The sequence below is a fragment of the Chiloscyllium plagiosum genome, unplaced genomic scaffold (genome assembly GCF_037043375.1).
Source record: "Chiloscyllium plagiosum isolate Xiang-an unplaced genomic scaffold, Cpla_swu_hap1 HiC_scaffold_5, whole genome shotgun sequence".
In the NCBI taxonomy this organism is placed as follows: Eukaryota; Metazoa; Chordata; class Chondrichthyes; order Orectolobiformes; family Hemiscylliidae; genus Chiloscyllium; species Chiloscyllium plagiosum.
Window position 1 is genome coordinate 116,234,579 of NW_028270143.1, and position 19,084 is coordinate 116,253,662.

General features: G+C 39.9%; 1 protein-coding gene across 2 annotated transcripts in view; it reads right to left on the bottom strand.

Moving 5' to 3' along the window:
* galnt11 (UDP-N-acetyl-alpha-D-galactosamine:polypeptide N-acetylgalactosaminyltransferase 11 (GalNAc-T11)) overlaps positions 1–19,084 on the bottom strand; it is a 162,787-nt gene that overhangs the window by 18,114 nt on the left and 125,589 nt on the right. For both annotated transcript variants that reach the window (XM_043690739.2, XM_043690740.2), the window contains 3 exons: positions 13,548–13,797; positions 10,246–10,363; positions 2,104–2,256 (listed from right to left, as the gene is read on the bottom strand). In XM_043690739.2, the coding sequence (XP_043546674.1) occupies positions 2,104–2,256; positions 10,246–10,363; positions 13,548–13,797 (521 nt within the window). The remainder of the gene's footprint in view (positions 1–2,103; positions 2,257–10,245; positions 10,364–13,547; positions 13,798–19,084) is intronic.

The following is a 19,084-nucleotide window of genomic DNA, read 5'->3' on the forward strand; positions in this document are numbered from 1 at the left end:
GGAGATGGCCTAGGACTTGGATGTCCTTGGCAGAGTGGGAGGGGGAGAATATCGAAAACACTTTTACTGTCCTATCCGGATTGTTACTTAGAGTCATAGAGATGTACAGCATGGAAACGGACCCTTCAGTCCAACTCATCTGTGCCAATCAGATATCCCAACCTAATCTCGTCTCATTTGCCCGCACTTGGTCCATTTCCCTCTAAACCCTTCATATTCATATACCCATCCAGACATTTTTTAAATGTCGTGATTGTGCCAGTCTCCACGACTTCCTCTGAGCTCATTCCATACACACCAGCCTCTGCATGAAAATGCTGCCCCTTAGATTCTTTTGAATCTTTCCCCTCTCACCCTAAAACTCTTGCTCTCTGGTTCTGGACCCCCCACCCCAGAGAAAAAACCTTATCTATTTACCCTATCCACGTCCCTCATGATTTTATAAACCTCTATAAGGTCAATGCTCAGTCTCCGACATTCCAGGGAAAATAGCCCCAGCCTATTCAGCCTATTCCTATTGCTCATACCCTGGCAAAATCTTTGTAAAATCATTTCTGAATCTTTCAAGTTTCAAGTTTCCTTTGCATGGCAGGGAGACTAGAATTGCACGCAGTATTCGGATAGTGGCCTAACCAATTTCCTGTAAAGCCACAACATAACCCTCCAACTCCTCTACTCAATGCTCTGAACACTAAAGGTAAGCATCCCAAATGCCTTCTTCACTATTGGGTGGCACAGTAGCACAGTGGTTAGTACTGCTGCCTCACAGCGCCAGAGACCCGGGTTCAATTCCTCCCCTGTGGGGAATTTGCACATTCTCCCCGTGTCTGCGTGGGTTTCCTCCGGGTGCTCCGGTTTCCTCCCACAGTCCAAAGATGTGCAGGTTAGGTGAATTGGCCATGCTAAATTGCCCCGTAGTGTTAGATGAAGGGTAAATGTCGGGGAATGGGTCTGGGTGGGCTGCTCTTCAGAGGGTCGGTGTGGACTTGTTGGGCCAAAGGGCCTGTTTCCACACTGTAAGTAATCTAATCTAATCATTCCTATCTACCTGTGACTGTACTTTCAAGGAACTATGAACCTGCATTCCAAGGTCTCTTTGTTCAGCAACACTCCACAGGACCTTACCATTAAGTGTATAAGGCCTGCCCTGATTTGCCTTTCCTAAGTGCACCACCTCACATTTATCTAAATTAAACTCCATCTGTCACTCCTTGGCCTATCTGCCCATCTGATCAAGATCCTGTTATATCGCTTCTTCACTGTTTACTATACCTCCAATTTTGGTGTCATCTGCAAACCTATTAACCACACCTCTTACGTGCACATCCAAATCATTCATATAAATGATGAAAAACAGTGGACCCAGTGTCAATCCTTGTGGCACACTGCTGGTCACAGGCCTCCAGTCTGAAAAACAACCCTCCACCACCACGCTCTGTCTTCTACTTTTGAGCCAGCTTGTATTGTGCTATCCTCAACTATCGCTTAGGTTTGTAATCGATTTGATGGCAAAGTGTCATTTTGTATACTCGAGAACCTGGCATTCAAACCTAATCCAGAATTATAGGTAATAAATCAGATTTGCAGCATTTGCAGCCTGAGTTACGCTGCCTCTTGGAAGAATGTTTTCTTATACCTGTTGAAGCTATCAGAAGCATGTAGCGAAAATTCCATAAACTTTTCCATTGTGCCACTTGCTTAAAAGATCATAGGGTAGACATTTGCCACAGCCATTTTGTGTAAACATTTCTCTCAAAGATAACACATTTTTACTTTGCACAAAAATTTCATAAATTTCAGTCACAGCAGATGCCTGCTAGTTCATGCCTCATTGTTTTGAATGCAAATAAACAGAGATTAGAGAATAACCAAATTTAGGATTGACCTAAAAGGACATAGTCAGAAGGAGAAAACAAAACGATCAAAGAAAATATAACTGCATCAAAGAAAGGTAAATATTCACCAATTGATGGTGATGGCATTGGTTTTGCAAAGTCTTCTCCTACTTTGAGAAAAAGCAAAACATGGCATCCGGTCAGTTGAAAAATCACAGAATTGCTCTAATTTGTAGTGGGCGGTAACCTTAGTACATAAGAAAGATACTTTATACTCATCCATCCAGACATGTGCCAGTCGAAGAGAATTGTGTGCCATTGTATCCAGTCCTCTAGGTGAACCATATGGTCGGCGTTTACGGAAAATATGCCCAACCCGAGAGCATGGAATTATTTCCAGATGGCCACCACACATCCAAATCTGATTCAAAGATACAGAAGAGAAGAATAAGAAGAAAGGTAAGGTAATATACAAAGTTCAGTTTCCTGGCTTCACAGCATTTTTAATTTTGCAAATTATAGTTTACCAAAGGTAAAATTATCTTTTAAAAGAGTGGTTTATCTCTGTTCATTCACCTCCTCCACCCACCCCCACATTAGGCCATAGGGAGCTACAGCCACAACTGTAAAAATTCACTTAATGTATTACTCTAACTGACTAATAGAAGAGTGACAGGTTGCAGTGGCCCAACTCAACTGGCTAATAATGAATTGCAAATGTTCAAATAGTGAGGTCCTAATCTCAGAAAGCCCATTGAGAGCAGCTGCCAGACAGAAGCCAAGTGCTTTCCTACGGAGACAAATAGAAAATTCAAATTTCAGCAATGCCAGAGATTCTCAAAATTATCTTGACAACCACTTCAGTGATACTGGGAAAATCTGGATGCAGGTTCCTGCCTGCTTTCATTTAGTACTTGACATGTAGTGCACATTATGCCTGTCTGTTCTTACGTGTATTTTCCGGCTTGGTGCTGTAAACTTGCTTCCCATAAACCTATTAAATACTGCATCTAACAGAGCATTAAAATGTCCTTACAAATAAGAGACCTAGCTATAATCTCTTGCAAATCAATTTGTTCCATTATATATTCATTCGATAGTAGGTGGAATGTAGTCTACTATAAAAAATGATCTTGCATATTTTGTTATGTTTAAATATCTCAAAGTACTTTATACCCAAATAAGTATTTTAGAATGTAGTCACTAACATAATGCAGGAAACAAGGCACTAGTTTGCACACAGAAAGCTTCACAAAGAGCAAAGTGATGTCATTTGACTGATTTATATTGAGTAGGTATCAAGAAGAATTCTCCTATCCTTTTAAAATAGTGCCACAGTATAAGTTACATCCACGCAAAAGGCCAGAAAAATCTGTGACATTTAACTGGACAGAAGTGTAAGGCAGCTGCCAGTGCCCAATGCAACTAATGAAGAAATCAGCAGGCAAGGTCATGAAGTCAGAAAAAATAGAAACTGAGGCAAGGTACCTTGATTTGACATCATTTTGAGTGTTCTACCTAGCTACAGCAAACAAGAAGTGGTTATTTGCAGCTATAAAATTTCACATGTACTGTTCTAAAAGCATCAGTTATCCCTAAAATTTTGACTTAGCGAAAATGACACTAATATTTTAATGTCCTAGTATTTGTATGATGGAACTATCCTTTTGAAAATCTCTTACTGGCAAACAACATAGATCTAGGTTCTCTTACTGTCAGCTAAGTAATAAAAGAGCAAGGGTGTGAAGTATAATCTGAGGAGCACTTATGAATCCTACAATGAAATCCAAAGCAAAGCAATGCTAAGAAAGAAACAGATGCTGCATAATGCAAGTACTGTTTGACATTGCTAGAACCTTAATTGTTTTGGTACTACAACTATTAATTACAAAGAGGAATATTACTGAAATGAGTGTGGATATATATATAAAACTGATTTTTACTAGTTACTTTGGTTCCAGTAATAGTCATTTATCAAGATTTATGTTCCGGCTGTTCCAGTAAATTCACTGTTGGTGTATATTATTGACTATGTTGCAAATACATGAACTATGTTGGTTCCACATTCAATTTCTAAGTTCAGATGAAAAGCCCCAAATGAGAGGTCAAAGTGGTGTTTGGTCTAAAATAACAATTTTTACAGTTGATTAAATAACTGATTGGAAATTGTTTTGCACTTACAATGCTCCCCCTGATTTTTCTTTGTTGCTGACAGCCTTTTTTTTTAAGCTCTGTATGGTCCCCTTAAGATTGCTGTGCAACCATGCACATGTGCATCTTAATGAAAAACTGGTTATGTGTGACCTGTTTGTTGCACTGCAAGGTATACTCTGCATTGCTGCTCAACTGCGCAACCATGCAGTTTGGAGGAAATACTGTCAAATATTTACATTTACGGTGAAAACTTAAATTTTTAATGGATTGTTGAATTGTAAACTATATCACACATTAACAATTAATTGCATTTTTACAATGCCTTTAACACAGTAAAATGTTCCAAAGCACTTCACAGAAGCATTTCAGACAAAATCTGACACCAAGGCACATATTGAACTATCATGACAAATGACCAAAAGCTTGATCAAAGAGGATGATTTTAAAGAGCCTCTTAAAGGAACTTTGAGATGTAGAGATGCGAAAAGGATTAGCAAGCAATTCAGAGTTTCTACTTTCAGAAAACACTTCTGCTGACATATCTAACCATTTCCTAGACAAGTTGGATAAGATATAGGAGGATGATGATTTAGGATTGAGATAAAAAAGAGATTTCTACTCTTCTGTATCTTTGAAGATGTGTACCTCAGGCCAGTGAAAGCTCAGTCCTTGAGTAAATTCCAGATAGAGAATTTACTCTGGACACTAAGGAAATCAAGGGATATGAAACAAAGGCAGAAAAGTAGAGTTGGTATAGAAGATCAATGATATTATGAAATGGTAGAGCAGCCTTAAGGGACCACATGGTCTAGTCATGCACCAATTTCTTATTAAGTCACATAACTGTTTACTAATTCTCCCTTTCCGAGGCAAAAGTAATGTTAATGAATGTGTTGAAAAGATAGAGCTGAAAAAAAAAGTATGAATGTTTTTGTTCAGCTGAAAGAGTTCTCAATTGAGAGGTCTATCTTAAAACACAGGAAAGCATCCCAAGCATAGTAGAAAAAGGAAGAGAAAAATGTAAAATATTGACACTTGCTAGAGAAAAAGTACCAGGAAACCAATGCAACTAAAAATCAAAATGTTAACTCTGTTTCTGTCTCTTCAGATGCTGCCAGATCTGCTGCGTTTCTCCAGTATTCATGTGTTCATTTCAAATTCCCAGGATCCGCAGTATCTTGCTTTTATTTCAGTGTCATTTCTCTTCCAGGTACACCCAACCTGAAGTAGTTCTGCTCTTCTCTCTGACAGGATTTCTGTTTTTATTTTTCAGTTTGTTTACTTTCAGTGCTTTCTAACTCTTAGTTTTTGAAAAATTGGTAGCTAAAACTCGCTTTCACAGTCCCATCTCTTTCTTCAGTGACTGCCTCTTGCTCCCCCTTTCTCTGCATTAATTCCAATTTAAGTTCCATCCTTGTGTTTGAAATCTAATTGAGATTACAGATATTTCCTAGATATACAATGCTCCTCAGATAAGTATTCCCACCAGACCCCAAGGCCAACACTCAGCCTTGCACTGCCACATGCAGACTCTTGACCTCTTCTCCAAAACAAATACCATTTCAAAGCTATCACGGTCTCCAGTTCCATTTTATTCTTCTTTTCATTTGAAACTTTAACAAGAAACTTTTCTCTTCTTCCAGTTAAGCTTCAAAGATTCAAGGGTTCACCACCCTATGGATCCTTCTACCCTCCCCATGCCTCACATTGCATTTTCATCTAATTCCACTTCTTGTCATGCATTCGTGAGAGCCTCTGACCTCTCATTCTCTGATGCTGAATGATCTGTGATCAGCAAAGGACTTAGCTTCATCCCTTAATGCCCCCACATCAATGGATTTGGGGCACAACATGATGCTGAAGTCTTCTGCCGTCGTCTTGACGTCCATGCCCAACTTCTTCCGTCAGGTGTCCTCTTCCCACCGTACAGACCTTTTCACCCATCTCCAGTATACCCTGTCAACTGACCTTCATCTCTTCATTGAGTACTCATGGTGGCTCAGTGGTTAGCACTGCTGCCTCACAGCATTAGGGACCCGGGATCGATTCCTCAGGTGACTGTCTGTGTGGAGTTTGCACATTCTCCCTGTGTCTGGGTGCTCTTGCTTCCTCCCATAATCCAAAGATGTGCAGGTTAGGTGGATTGGCCATGTTAAATTGCCCATAGTTTCACAGGGATATGTAAGCTAGGTGGGTTAGCCATGGGAAAAGTAGAGTAATGAGGTGGGTCTGGATGGGGGATGTCTTTTGGAGGGTCAGTGTGGACTTGATAGCTGAATGGCCTGCTGTCACATTATAGTGATTCTATGATTTGTTTCATCAAAAATATCTACTACCTGGAAACCATCTTAATTAAAAGCTTGGCTCCCTGTCAAGTAGGAAAACTCTGCATAAGGGTGCAACTGAAGGGGCAGGTTAAGTCCTTGCTTTTGGGGTGGCACGTTGGCTCAGTGGATAGCACCGCTGCCTCACGGCGCCAGGAACCCGGGTTCGATTCCAGCCTCGGGTGACTATCTGTGTGGAGTTTGCATATTCTCCCTGTATCTGCGTGGGTTCCCTCCAGGTGCTCTGGTTTTCTCCCACAATCCAAAGATGTGCAGGATAGGTGAATCGGCTATGCTAAATTGCCCATAGTGTTCAGGGGTGCGTAGGTTAGGGCCATTAGTTAGAGGTAAATGTAGAATAAGGTAGAGGAATAGGTTTGGGTGGGATACTCATCGGAGGGTCAGTGTGGACTTGTTGGACCGAAGAGGTTGTTTCCACGCTGTAAGGATTCTATGATTCTATGTTGACGTGACATTGCCACCGTATTCTCTCTAACCGGTCTCTCTCTGAACTTGCTGCATTCCATTCTCTCAGTTCCAGCCCTGACTTTACCAAACCTGCTGATAGGGGTGGTGCTGTTGTCATCTGCTGTGCAGATCTTTACTTGGCAGAGGCTGATTGTCAAATCTCAACTCCCTCCTAACTCCCCCCAGGATCATGACCCTGGGCATCAAGCTGCTGTTTCCAGAACTGTCAATTACCTTATCTCCCCTTCATATCTTTCAAGCTTATCATCTCCCAAAAGTGCCCAGCCATTTCTATGTCCTTTCCAAAATCCAGAAACAGGACTGTTCTGGCATTGTTTCAGCCTGCTCCTGACTTAATAAACTTATTCTTCCTCCCTTATTTCCCTTGTTCCGACTTGACACAAAGATATTCATGATTCTTCTGAGACTTTTATGTTGGCTCCACAATTTCCAGTTTTCTGGCCCTAGCCAACTCCTCTTCATAAGAGATAGACAATTCCTTTACATGTCAATTCCTCATCAGTATGGTCTGAAGGCACTCTCCTTCTTCCCTGAAAAGCAGTCTGTACAGGCTCCATCCACCGCCATCATCCTTCAAATGAATGAGCTAGATCTTATTTTGAGCAACTTATTATTTAACCCATTCCACCTTCTCCAATTAAACAATATGAATGTGGATATCCACTGCTGGTCCCAGCAATACCTGTCATTTTGTGGGGTAGATGGAACATTTTTTACTAGTCCTACTTGGGCCACCACCCACAACTTTTTCAAGCTGCTTCCTGCTCTCATCTGGAATTGGAAAAAGCAATCAGTTTTGCTTCCAATTTCCATCATTCTCTCCCCTTGACCTGGTCCATCTCTGACTCTTCTCTCCCCTTCCTTAACTTCTGTTTCTATTTCTGGTATAGGCTATCCACCAATATCCATTACAAGCCCACCAAATTCCACAGTTACCTGGACTACATTTCTTCACACTCTACTTCCTTCAAAGATTCCATTCCCAAGTTTCTCCACCTCTGTCGCATTTGTTCTGGTGATCCCACTTCCACTGGCTGCCTCCCAACATGATTTTTTTTTCTCAAGCAAGGATTATTCCACACCCCACACCTTGTGTTTGATCCTGTACCTCTGTCCTTCCTGGAACAGCAAAATAATTCCCTTTGTCTTCACCTTCTAACCTAGTCTTCGTATTCAAAGGATCATCCTCCACTATTTCCGCCACCTCCAAACACATATTCCCTTCCCTTCAGTGTCAGCATTCCATAGGGACTGCTCCTTCCAAAATACTCTGGTCCACTCCTCCATCACTCCTAACACTTCCTCACTCCCCCGTGGCCATGCAAACACAGAAAGTGTAACATCCTAGTCACCCCTACTCACTGTCAAAGGCCCAGAAAAATACCATCTGCATGAAGCACTGTTTAATTTATACTTCTTCCAATTTATTTATTGCTCACAATGCAGTTTCCTTTACATTTGCAAGACCAAACGCAGACTGGGCGATCCCTTTGAAGAACACCTCCGCTTTGTTTGGAGGAATGACCCCAACCTTCCAGGTGTTGCCATATCTATAAACCACACCCATGCTAACATTTCTGTTTTTGGCTGGCTGCAATGTTCCAATGAAGCATAACATAGGCTTGAGGAACAATACCTCTTTGGCAGTCTAGGCACTTTACTGCCTCTTGGATTAAATGCTGAATTCTACAATTCAGAGCCTGACCATGATGTCTGTCCTCCAAATTTCTTGTATCTTCCCCCACTCACTGCACCTTGTCTTATTTCCTTTGTTCTCAGCAGACAGCGCCTCACAGATAGATGGAGGAAGACTCATTAAATACATTTATGGCAGATGTAGATAGATACTTGAAGACAAAATCGAAGATTATCAAAGGTAGATAGGAATGTGAAATTTAAGGGCACAATCAAATTTGCCACAATCTTATTGAATGATGGAGCAGACTTGATTAACCGAATGGCCTACTCCTGTTCCTATTTCTTATAATACCTATATATATTATTTCTGCAAAGATTACTGAAATGTTTACATGCTGAATTATTTTGTTCTATGCATTCTTCTCTCTATAAACTCCAGCTACTCCAGTTTGCTACAGCAAATCTCCATATTTCAGTCTCACCATGTTCCAATGAATTAGCTAGATAATCCCTGTTCCACTTTCATATGCCTTAAACTGCACCAGCAATCTCCTTCACCCTTTATTTACATGCAATCTCCACTCCTCCATTGGGTTTCCCCTTATTCCAATGTTTCTCCATTGACGTCTAATCTCTTCACCACTGTGTTCACATAACCCTCCAGAATACTCATCTTAAATCCCTCCATTTTCTCATTTCTCTGCTGTTTTTAGAAATCATCCAAAAATATTTGCGCTGAACTTGCTTTTGATCCCATCCATAAATATTGGGTTTCCAATCTCTTCTGGTCATTTATAAAAGAAAGTCTCACTTCTGCCTTTTAGGACTCTTATATTTTGAAGTTTACTGATCACATGGGCCACATAGCCTGTTTCTATCCCATATTTTCTAATCAGTCCAAACTGTTGTTATTGCTCCTCTTGGGTCTCTTCACATCTTTCCTCATTTAAATCTATCAATATGAACTTCTATTTCTTTCTCCATTTACTTAACTATCTTACCCGTAAATGCACAGATATCATTTGCTTCAACTAATTCATGTGACAGTGAGTTGCACATCCATAAATATAATGTAGTATACTTGAAATTTTCAATTAAACCCCACACAATAATTTTACACATTTACTAGCAATGAGAAATAAATTGTGGCTATTACATTAGAACAGATGAGATTGCAAGGTGATTTGACAGAGATTGGCTAGGACAGGAAAGATTGAAGTAACAGCTGCAATGAATAAGGAATGGGTCTAGAGTATGGGAATATATTACATTTAAGGTTGGGATAGAGAGCAAGAGAAATATTATGCTATGCCATGAAATGCATTCTCAAAACTTATGCCTGAAGCAGAAACCACGAGCTGAATTTTGTCGGGGGAGGGGACATACTTCCATTCTAATCACACAGCCTACCTCCTGGAAGGAAATTGATCCTGAACAGACCAATGTCAAACAGTGTTAAACCATAGCATAATTTGCTCCAGGTGGTCTTATGGAAGGCAGGTCAAAATTCCACCTCAGTGGCATATAGTTTGGCAGGCCTTATTAAAGGGGCAACTCAATTAGTGCGTAAGACTCCACCATCACTTCTATTAAATATCACCAATAAGTATTTGAATGAAAGAGTAAGAGAAAAACATGGGAGAAGCATGGACACATTTCAGGACAACACTTTGGGTCTGGGACCAATGAACATGTAGTCATAGCTTGTTTCCATACTGTAATTTCTAATAATTGTTTGTGTGTTTATTTTTAATTAAGACCTAATCTCTTGCAAAGAGGAACTTCATACAACTCAAAAATATTACCCGAAAAGAGATTTCCAGATTTTCTCCTCCCCAAATATCCATACCACTGTCGTACTGCCCAAGTTCGATAAAGTAATTCCTGTTCATTGCAAATAGACCCCCTGCCATTGTAGGTGACCTGAATAAGACACAAGAATGGAAAAAGAAACATTTGTTAAGGCAACTACAAAGCACTACTGCAGATCTGAGCAAAATTGATTAGGAGGGCCCTAAGAAGCAACCGCCTACATAGCAAAATGTTTTGACTGAAATACAATTCCCTCCTCCCATTCTGAAAACAACAGGTAAAAAGGTGAAGATTGAAAATATAATCCACAATTTTTAAATAATGAAGAGAACCAATCAAATAATTATGACAAAAATGAGTTTTTTTAGTAGCATTAAATATTGTTTTGAATCAAGTTATGATATACTACCTAACAAGTACTTTAATTCAAATCCCAGCAAACTTATTTTAGTCCTTTTTTTTCAGTCACATTCTAGAAAGAGAAATAATTGAAACTTAAATAATATGCATGATTGATTCAGTTCTTGTATGCTCAATGGTTCCTTTTTCAATCTGACTGGTGTGATATTCAAGAGCCAGCATGCTCTGGTATCTCTTATATGTGATAAAACAAACTTCTGCTGAAATCACAGTCTGCCAGAAAGTCTATGAAGGGACACACTTTTGAATTTAAGAGAAGCAAGCAGCTTACTGAATATTCTTTAAAGAGAGGGAAACACTTATGTATTTTAAAGTTGCTTGCACAGACTTCATTCTTAAAATTATTTTAATTATTTTGCTTAATTCAGTAGTTGAGAAGAATGTTATTTACTGTTAAATAAAATCAATATTATGTGACAGTTTTTTGCACTCTGGTTTAGCTTTGATGCCCCCTTGGTTTCAAAGAACATCTTAGAGGGATGTAAATCTAGTACCTAAATACCATCACTAGTACAGGGTTTCCTAGGGCACATGTGGGAAAGCTACCCTTGATCTTCAAACAAAGAGAAAGCTTGTGGAAAGTTTGGAAGACTGAGACTAAAGCACAAGAGAAATCTAAAATACAAGAGCGAAGTCATCTAGGGCAAAAAGGTTAGAAAGGCAAAACAGTTAATCATTGTAATAGCACCATTGGATTCTGCCCATCATTCCTTTTCAAGCTCCACACTGGGAATACCTGTAATCTTATTTCCTGTTTTTTCTTACAAATTGCCAACCATCCATGATTCATGCTCACAGCTAGTATTTCCAAGATAGTGTCCACATGGCTGTGTTCAAAGATGAAAATTAGCATGGTTTCCAACTCCTCCCCCCAGTGCTGCTCTTAGCTCCTATTCCCTCTGCTGTTTATAAACAATTAAAAGCCTCGCCACACAGTGGGCAAGAATTCCTACTGGGAATAGGAAATTTCCGTCCATAGCATGAAGAAGCATTCAATTGCTTAGAACAGAAGGAACAGGAGGGAAGCACCCAGGAGCTATGAGAATGGGTAAGAGGGAATGTCAAAGAAATGAGTGCATTGATTGGATTAGGGAGGAGTAGAAAGACACATGGATTGAGGAAAGGAGAAAGGAGATGCCCAGCATAATGTAGGGAGCAGGAAAACAAAAAGTATAGGCATTTATATACAGGTAGCTCTGGGATAACACGCATTCCAGCAACACAATTTGGCTATAATGGCATTCTCGAGAACGATTACCTCCATTGGCAATAACGTGATTACAGCTAGGATCGGTTCGCAAGTCTCGTTCTGTGCATACACCAATGTCCACGTTGAAATCTCTGCGCCATATTGCGCATGCGCTGATGTCCATGTCAAAGTCACAGCACCGTTCTGCACATGCATGATGTCAGCGCCAGTCTTCGTGCTGTCCTGTGCATGTGCAATGTCAGCTGCTGACAGAGCAGCTTTCTGAGAGAGAGACACTGTGCAGACAGCAGCTTTCTTACATTTTTAAAATGTACTATGTTAAATTTAATTTTGTTTCACTAATAAATATGATCTCAACGATCATTCAGGCTGTGCAAACTTTGTATTAGAATTTTGGGTGACTTTTGAGCAATCGTGAGTGATACATTTTGCTGGTCTGCCCCTCACCCACTTTTCCTATAGGCCCCATTATTTCTATTAAGCGACGTTTTGCTAGAACACAGCTATGGCGTTATAGGAGAACTACCTGTATATGCTTCCAGCAGAGACAAATGTGGAGTTAAACCAATAGTTTGACAATAAGAACAAATTATGTGGCATGGTGGACTGAGAGAAAAAGAATTGTTAGAAATTACAGCCAGATATAGACAAGTTAAAACTTGGCAGAGAAGTGGCAAATTGCAGTTCAAAACAAAGAAATTAAAGCACTTCAATTTGAGAACAAAACTGCACAAAACGTTTGTCTAAATTATAAGACTTCTAAAATGGCAAAGGAACACTTAAATATAGGAGTGCAAGTAGATAGAATTTAAAGATTAGAAGACTAATGTCTTAACATAACTTGAAAAAGAACCAGGTTTGATGAGAAATTTCTCCTGCCGAGAGTTACGATGATCTAGAATGCATTTTCTTAAAGAATGGTAGAAGCTGATTCAATGTTAGTTTTGTGAGACTTTGGGAAAGGAGAATGAAGGGACTAAATAAAAATCTCTTTCAATGATTAAATAAATAGCTTTTTCAAACAGCCACCACAGCCTTGCTTGGCTGATGCACTACCTTATGTTATGCAAGATTCGATGAGGATTATAAAAAAGGCAAATAGAATTGTTGGTTTTACATTTAAAGGCATGAAATATAAAAAACTGGAAACAATACTGGAGTTAAACAAGATTTTTGGAAATAATGCTGAATGTTGTCTGAGAACCCGTTATTGGAAAAATAAAAGATTTCAACTCGGTTCACTGGAACAATACCAAGAAGTTAAGGTTATAGTTATGAAACAAAGGTTGAGAGAATAGATATGTTAAGTTAGAGATTCGATTAAACCAGGATCACACCATAAAATGATGACAATTTTGATACTTTAAATAGTGAAAGATTGTTTAAACTGAATAATGAAGTTTAACACCGAAGTAATAAAGGGAAAATTAAAGACTATATTTTCTCCAAGAGTGATTGGAACATTGAATCTTTTATCCTAAGTGGCTTGGACCAGATATGCAATCATCAAAAGAAAGCAGGGAAAATGATTAGAACTGGAAAAGCAGAATATTAAAATCTTTGGTACAAATCTCAACTGATGAAAGCGGGTCAGCTAGCTGCTGTTTGAGTGAAGCAAAATTATATATCTTGCATTGTGAAGTTAAGAAAGTACTGGGTTACTACTTGATTGCTGCAGTCGGTCCCTCTGGTCCATTCAGCATTGACGCAGGCACTGGATCCCACTTGAAATGTAGACCCCAGTTAAATCCACCCCTCACAATTGGGGAAGAACTGTAGATTAGTGTGTCAGCATTGATGATGTCAATCACTGGACACACCACTGTCTTGCGATCCTGCTTAATTGGAGCCAGAAGCGGTTGTAACCACATCTCATTCACCTCACAGTGACTGTCAAGAAACACTAGTACATCTCCTGTGGAAAGAAATGCTAAAAATTAGGTGAGAAAACTGATCTCCAAGTGTATCTAAGATCCTCTGGTAGTAGTAATACCTAAAACACACCTCATTTGCTAATTAATGAACTGAAATTTTTATAATTATTTTGAGTTTAATTTTAAAAAAGGCTAAGTACCTTGCATGATTTTAACGTACAGAAGATTTAGATCAGAGAGGTAGGTAGGAGTCATGCAGAATCTTGTGGCATTTAGTCAGGTAGAACATGAAAAATGACCATTGTCACCTAGGTAACAATCTAATGGAGCAAGTTGCCCATCTGTTGTAGAACTCATCCAATATTTATCCCAATAGTGGGAAGCAAATTTGGTTGGTAATGCTTACAACTAAGGCAGCAAAGTTGAAAATGACCCCAGTATCTAAGTTAGTTACAGACAGAATTGGGAAGCTGAGGTCTGCATAGATACAACAAATAAGGAAAAGTGTAACATTTTAATACATTTGCATACCACAAAATTAATTAGAGTTGTGTATCCACTAGAGGATCTTAGTTTGTGCTCACAGCAAATTGTTACTTTTGTTGTTTCCAGCTTGTTTAGCACTTCTACTCAATAATTTGTTTTCTTTTACTTCGCACTGAACCACTGTTCTTTGTGTCTTAATTTGATTCTTGAACTTTTCAATTTCACCTCCTATCACAAGACCATCTCAACCTGTCATCTTCTTACATTCATATCCTCTTCCATTCATTACTTCTTCCCGCTCCCTACCCAACCAGTTCTCTAGTTCCCCACCCACTATCTTATTTGTCCTGCTGGTACTTTCCTTTTCATGATAACCTGACCTTGCTTTTCTGGTCGACACCCCAGTGGTTCATTGTGACCAACTCGACATATTGCCTTTCCCTAGATTAGCACAGCCCCACTGCACTGCTATAATACACTCCTGCCACATGTGTTAGATTATCTTACTATTATCAAACTGTTGCTTGTGGATGCTTTCTGTGCGTAAACCAGTTGCAACCTTTCCAACGGGTTAAGCCCAAAGTGTCGACTCTCATGCTCCTCAGATGCTACCTGACCTGCTGTGTTTTCTTTCTAGTGTCACACTCTATTGACTCCACATTACAACAGTAGCTAGATTTCAAAACGTCACTGACTAAAAAAAAGGGAACTTGGGATCCTGAAATTTTGAAAGATAAATTCTTTAATAATCTAGAAAATTCTAAGAACTTTAAGAAAGGATGAACAAGAGTTAGCAGGCAGATTAAGAAAGGCATTCAACCCATTGAAAGCAGGTCAGCATTGTCTAAGTGTCCAAGAGGTGGAGCCTGAACTGATGAGAGCGGCAAATAAACACATCCAAGATTTCTAAACTCCAGTGAGTGCAAGTATAACATGCTCAACCTTTTCTCATAAGTCAACATGTTATCCCTGAAATCAGCATCGTGAACCTTCTCGGAACTGCTTCCAACATAAGTATATTCCTTCTAAAGAAAGGAGTCTAAAACTGTACATTGCACCACAGATGCAGTCTCACCAATGCTCTGTTTGCCTGTTGGACTTTTCTACTATTATATGACATTTCACTTGCATAAAAGATAAACTATTCAGCTACTTAATTACTGGTTGTATTGACAAGCTAACTTTTAATGATTCAACATATACTCCAAGGGAGTCTGGGTACCATCATAACTACAAAATTGGCACAGGAGTTAGGCCTTTTGGACCATGACAAGACATAATTCTCGGGACTAAACTTAAGAACCATTAATTGCTTAAAATCCAAACCTAAATAAGTTTGTTAAATGGTCTCTTAAATATGATGACCAAGCAGTATAATTCTAGATTTGTCCCAAAAGGGACAAACTGAGTGAGTTTCTGGCTAGCATTATTTTAGCCTTATTCTCTTTGCTATCACCCTTGCAATATCATTGGGTGGATGTGACAGCAGCAACATGTTAATTCTTCCTGAGCAGCCACATGCCAAAACGTTGTGCAATGTAAGTTCTTACTCGTTATTTCAAAGATCTCCATTGCAAGATCATAAAATACATATGTAAAATACATCTTAGCAATCAGCAAAGTAAGTTAAACTGCCCCAGGAAAACTTGACATTTGTAAAGATCACTGTGTACTATTTTCTCTTCTAATATGGTTTTGTCTCATTTGCACTTGCCTTCCATCCATTCCACATAGCAATGAAAAATATTGACAAAAGCTGAAATGGAGACATAACTGCATCCTACTAACATGAGGATTTTTCCTCCTTAATCAACAGGAATTCATTAGTGCTTAGACTCAACAAATATTGTTGAGATGACGATTGAAAGCTTTTTAAAATAACACTGCCCACAGTTATACTAAACATAAATAGATCCAATCTGATTTACTCCCACTGAGGTTTTATTTCACCTAGAAATCGGAAAAACTAATGCTGGATTAAATAACTGAATAATCTCAAATGTGCATGTTATTAGTTGCTTAGCTTGAAACTCAGTTTTTAAGCATGAAATCCTTTAGGAAAATCATTTTACAATTTGAGACAATTGGAGACTGCAAATGCCATGTCCATTTAAGACTCATGGAGTCATAGAGATGTACAGCATGGGAACAGACCCTTCAGTCCAACCCGTCCACGCCGACCAGATATCCCAACCCAATCTAGTCCCACCTGCCAGCACCCAGCCCATATCCCTCCAAACCCTTCCTATTCATATACCCATCCAAATGCCTCTTAAATGTTGCAATTGTACCAGCCTCCACCACATCCTCTGGCAGCTTATTCCACATACGTACCACTCTCTGGGTGAAAAAGTTGCCCCTTGGGTCTCTTGTATATCATTCCCCTCTCACCCTAAACCTATGCCCTCTAGTTCTGGACTCCCCCAACCCAGGGAAAAGACTTTGACTATTTACCGTATCCATGCCCCTCATCATTTTGTAAACCTCTATAAGGTCACCCCTCAGCCTCCGACGCTCCAGGAAAAACAGCCCCAGCCTGTTCAGCTTCTCCTTATAGCTCAAATCTTCCAAACCTGGCAACATCCTTGTAAATTTTTTCTGAACACTTTCAAGCTTCACAACATCTTTCCAATAGGAAGGAGACCAGAATTGCACGCAATATTCCAACAGTGGCCTAACCAATGTCCTGTACAGCAGCAACATGACCTCCCAGCACCTGTACTCAATATTCTGACCAATAAAAGAAAGCATACCAAACGCTTTCTTCACTATCCTATCTACATGCGACTCCACTTTGAAGGAGTTATGAACCTGCACTCCAAGGTCTCTTTGTTCAGCAACACTCTCGAGAACCTTACCATTAAGTGTATACGTCCTGCTAATATTTGCTTTCCCAAAATGCAGCACCTCACATTTATCTGAATTAAACTCTATCTACCACTTCTCGGCCCACTGGCCTATCTGATCAAGATCCTGTTTTAATCTGAGATAACCTTCTTTGTTGTCCACTACACCTCCAATTTTGGTGTCATCTGCAAACTAACTAACTGTACCTCTTATGTTCATATCAAAATCATTTATGTAACTGACAAAAAGTAGAGGACCCAGCACCGATCCTTGTGGCACTCCACTGGTCACAGGCCTCCTGTCTGAAAAACAACCCTCAACCACCACCCTCCGTCCTCCATCTTTGAGCCAGTTCTGTATCCAAATCGCTAGTTCTCCCTTTATTCCATGAGATCTAACCTTGCTAACCAGTCTCCCATGGGGAACCTTGTCAAAAGCCTTACTGAAGTCCATATAGATCACATCTACCGCTCTGCCCTCATCAATCCTCTGTTACTTCTTCAAAAAACTCAATCAAGTTTGTGAGACATGATTTCCCACGCACAAAGCCATGCTGATTATCCCTAATCAGTCCTTGCCTTTCCAAATACATGTACATCCTGTCCGTCAGGATTCCCTCCAACAACTTGCCCACCACTAACGTCAGGCTCACTGGTCTATAGTTCCCTGGCTTGTCCTTACCACCCTTCTTTAACAGTGGCACCACGTTAGCCAACCTCCAGTCTTCCGGCACCTCACCTGTGACTATTGATGATAGTGGGCGGCACGGTGGCACAGTGGATAGCACTGCTCCCTCACAGCGCCAGAGACCTGGGTTCAATTCCCGCCTCAGGCGACTCTCTGTGTGGAGTTTGCACATTCTCCCCGTGTCTGCGTGGGTTTCTTCCGAGTGCTCCGGTTTCCTCCCACATTCCAAAAATGTGCAGGTTAGGTGAATTGGCCATGCTAAATTGCCCATAGTGTTAGGTATATTAGTCAGAGGGGAAATGGATCTGGGTGGGTTGCGCTTCGGTGGGTCGGTGTGGACTTGTTGGGCCGAAGGGCCTGTTTCCACGCTGTAGGGAATCTAATCTAATCAAACATCTCAGCAAGAAGCCCAGCAATCACTTCTCTAGCTTTCCACAGAGTTCTAGGGCACACCTGATCAGGTCCTGGAGATTTATCCACCTTTATATGTTTCAAGACATCCAGCACTTCCTCCTCTGTAACATGGACACTTTGCAAGGTGTCACCATGTATTTCCTGACATTCTATATCTTCCATATTCCTTTTCCACAGTTAATACTGATGCAAAATACTCGTTTAGTATCTCCCCCATTTTCTGCGGCTCCACACAAAGGTCACCTTGCTGATCTTTGAGAGGCCCTATTCTCTCCCTAGTTATCCTTTTGTCCTTAATGTATTTGTGAAAACCCTTTGGATTTTCCTTAATTCTATTTGCCAAAGCTATTTCATGCCCTCTTTTTTATTGGCTTCTATTTGCTTGGAATACATTCGTAGATATTTTATCTTGTAGTATCATTTCATCCTTGGATATACCAACCTTCCTGTTTTGCTGCCAACACTTCAGTGCAAATTCAATCTGAGTCACTGGTTTGAGCACAGTGGCATTTCCATGATTTATTACCTTCATTTTGGGAAGCAACTCCAGTTGCTTTAGTTAAAGTCTCTCACTTGAATTATTTTGTGACTTTTCTATAATTTCAAGATCAGCACCAAGAATTCATTTTTTTCCCCTACAAATGCCTCAACTGCCTTTACTGTGTGTTGAGGTGGTGGCAGAGTTTGATTGCAGTTTGCTCTCTTGTTTATGTCGAAACCTTCCACAATTCCTACTCCAGGAATAATTCTTAGGAGTATTTCGAAGACTTTCTGACTCCATGTTAGAACTATATACTTGAACAATAAATCAGGACAGGAATAACAGCAGAATTTTATATTTCCCTTAAGTGCCCAACTTTAGATTTGGCCACTGGATATCCACTATTCAGGTCT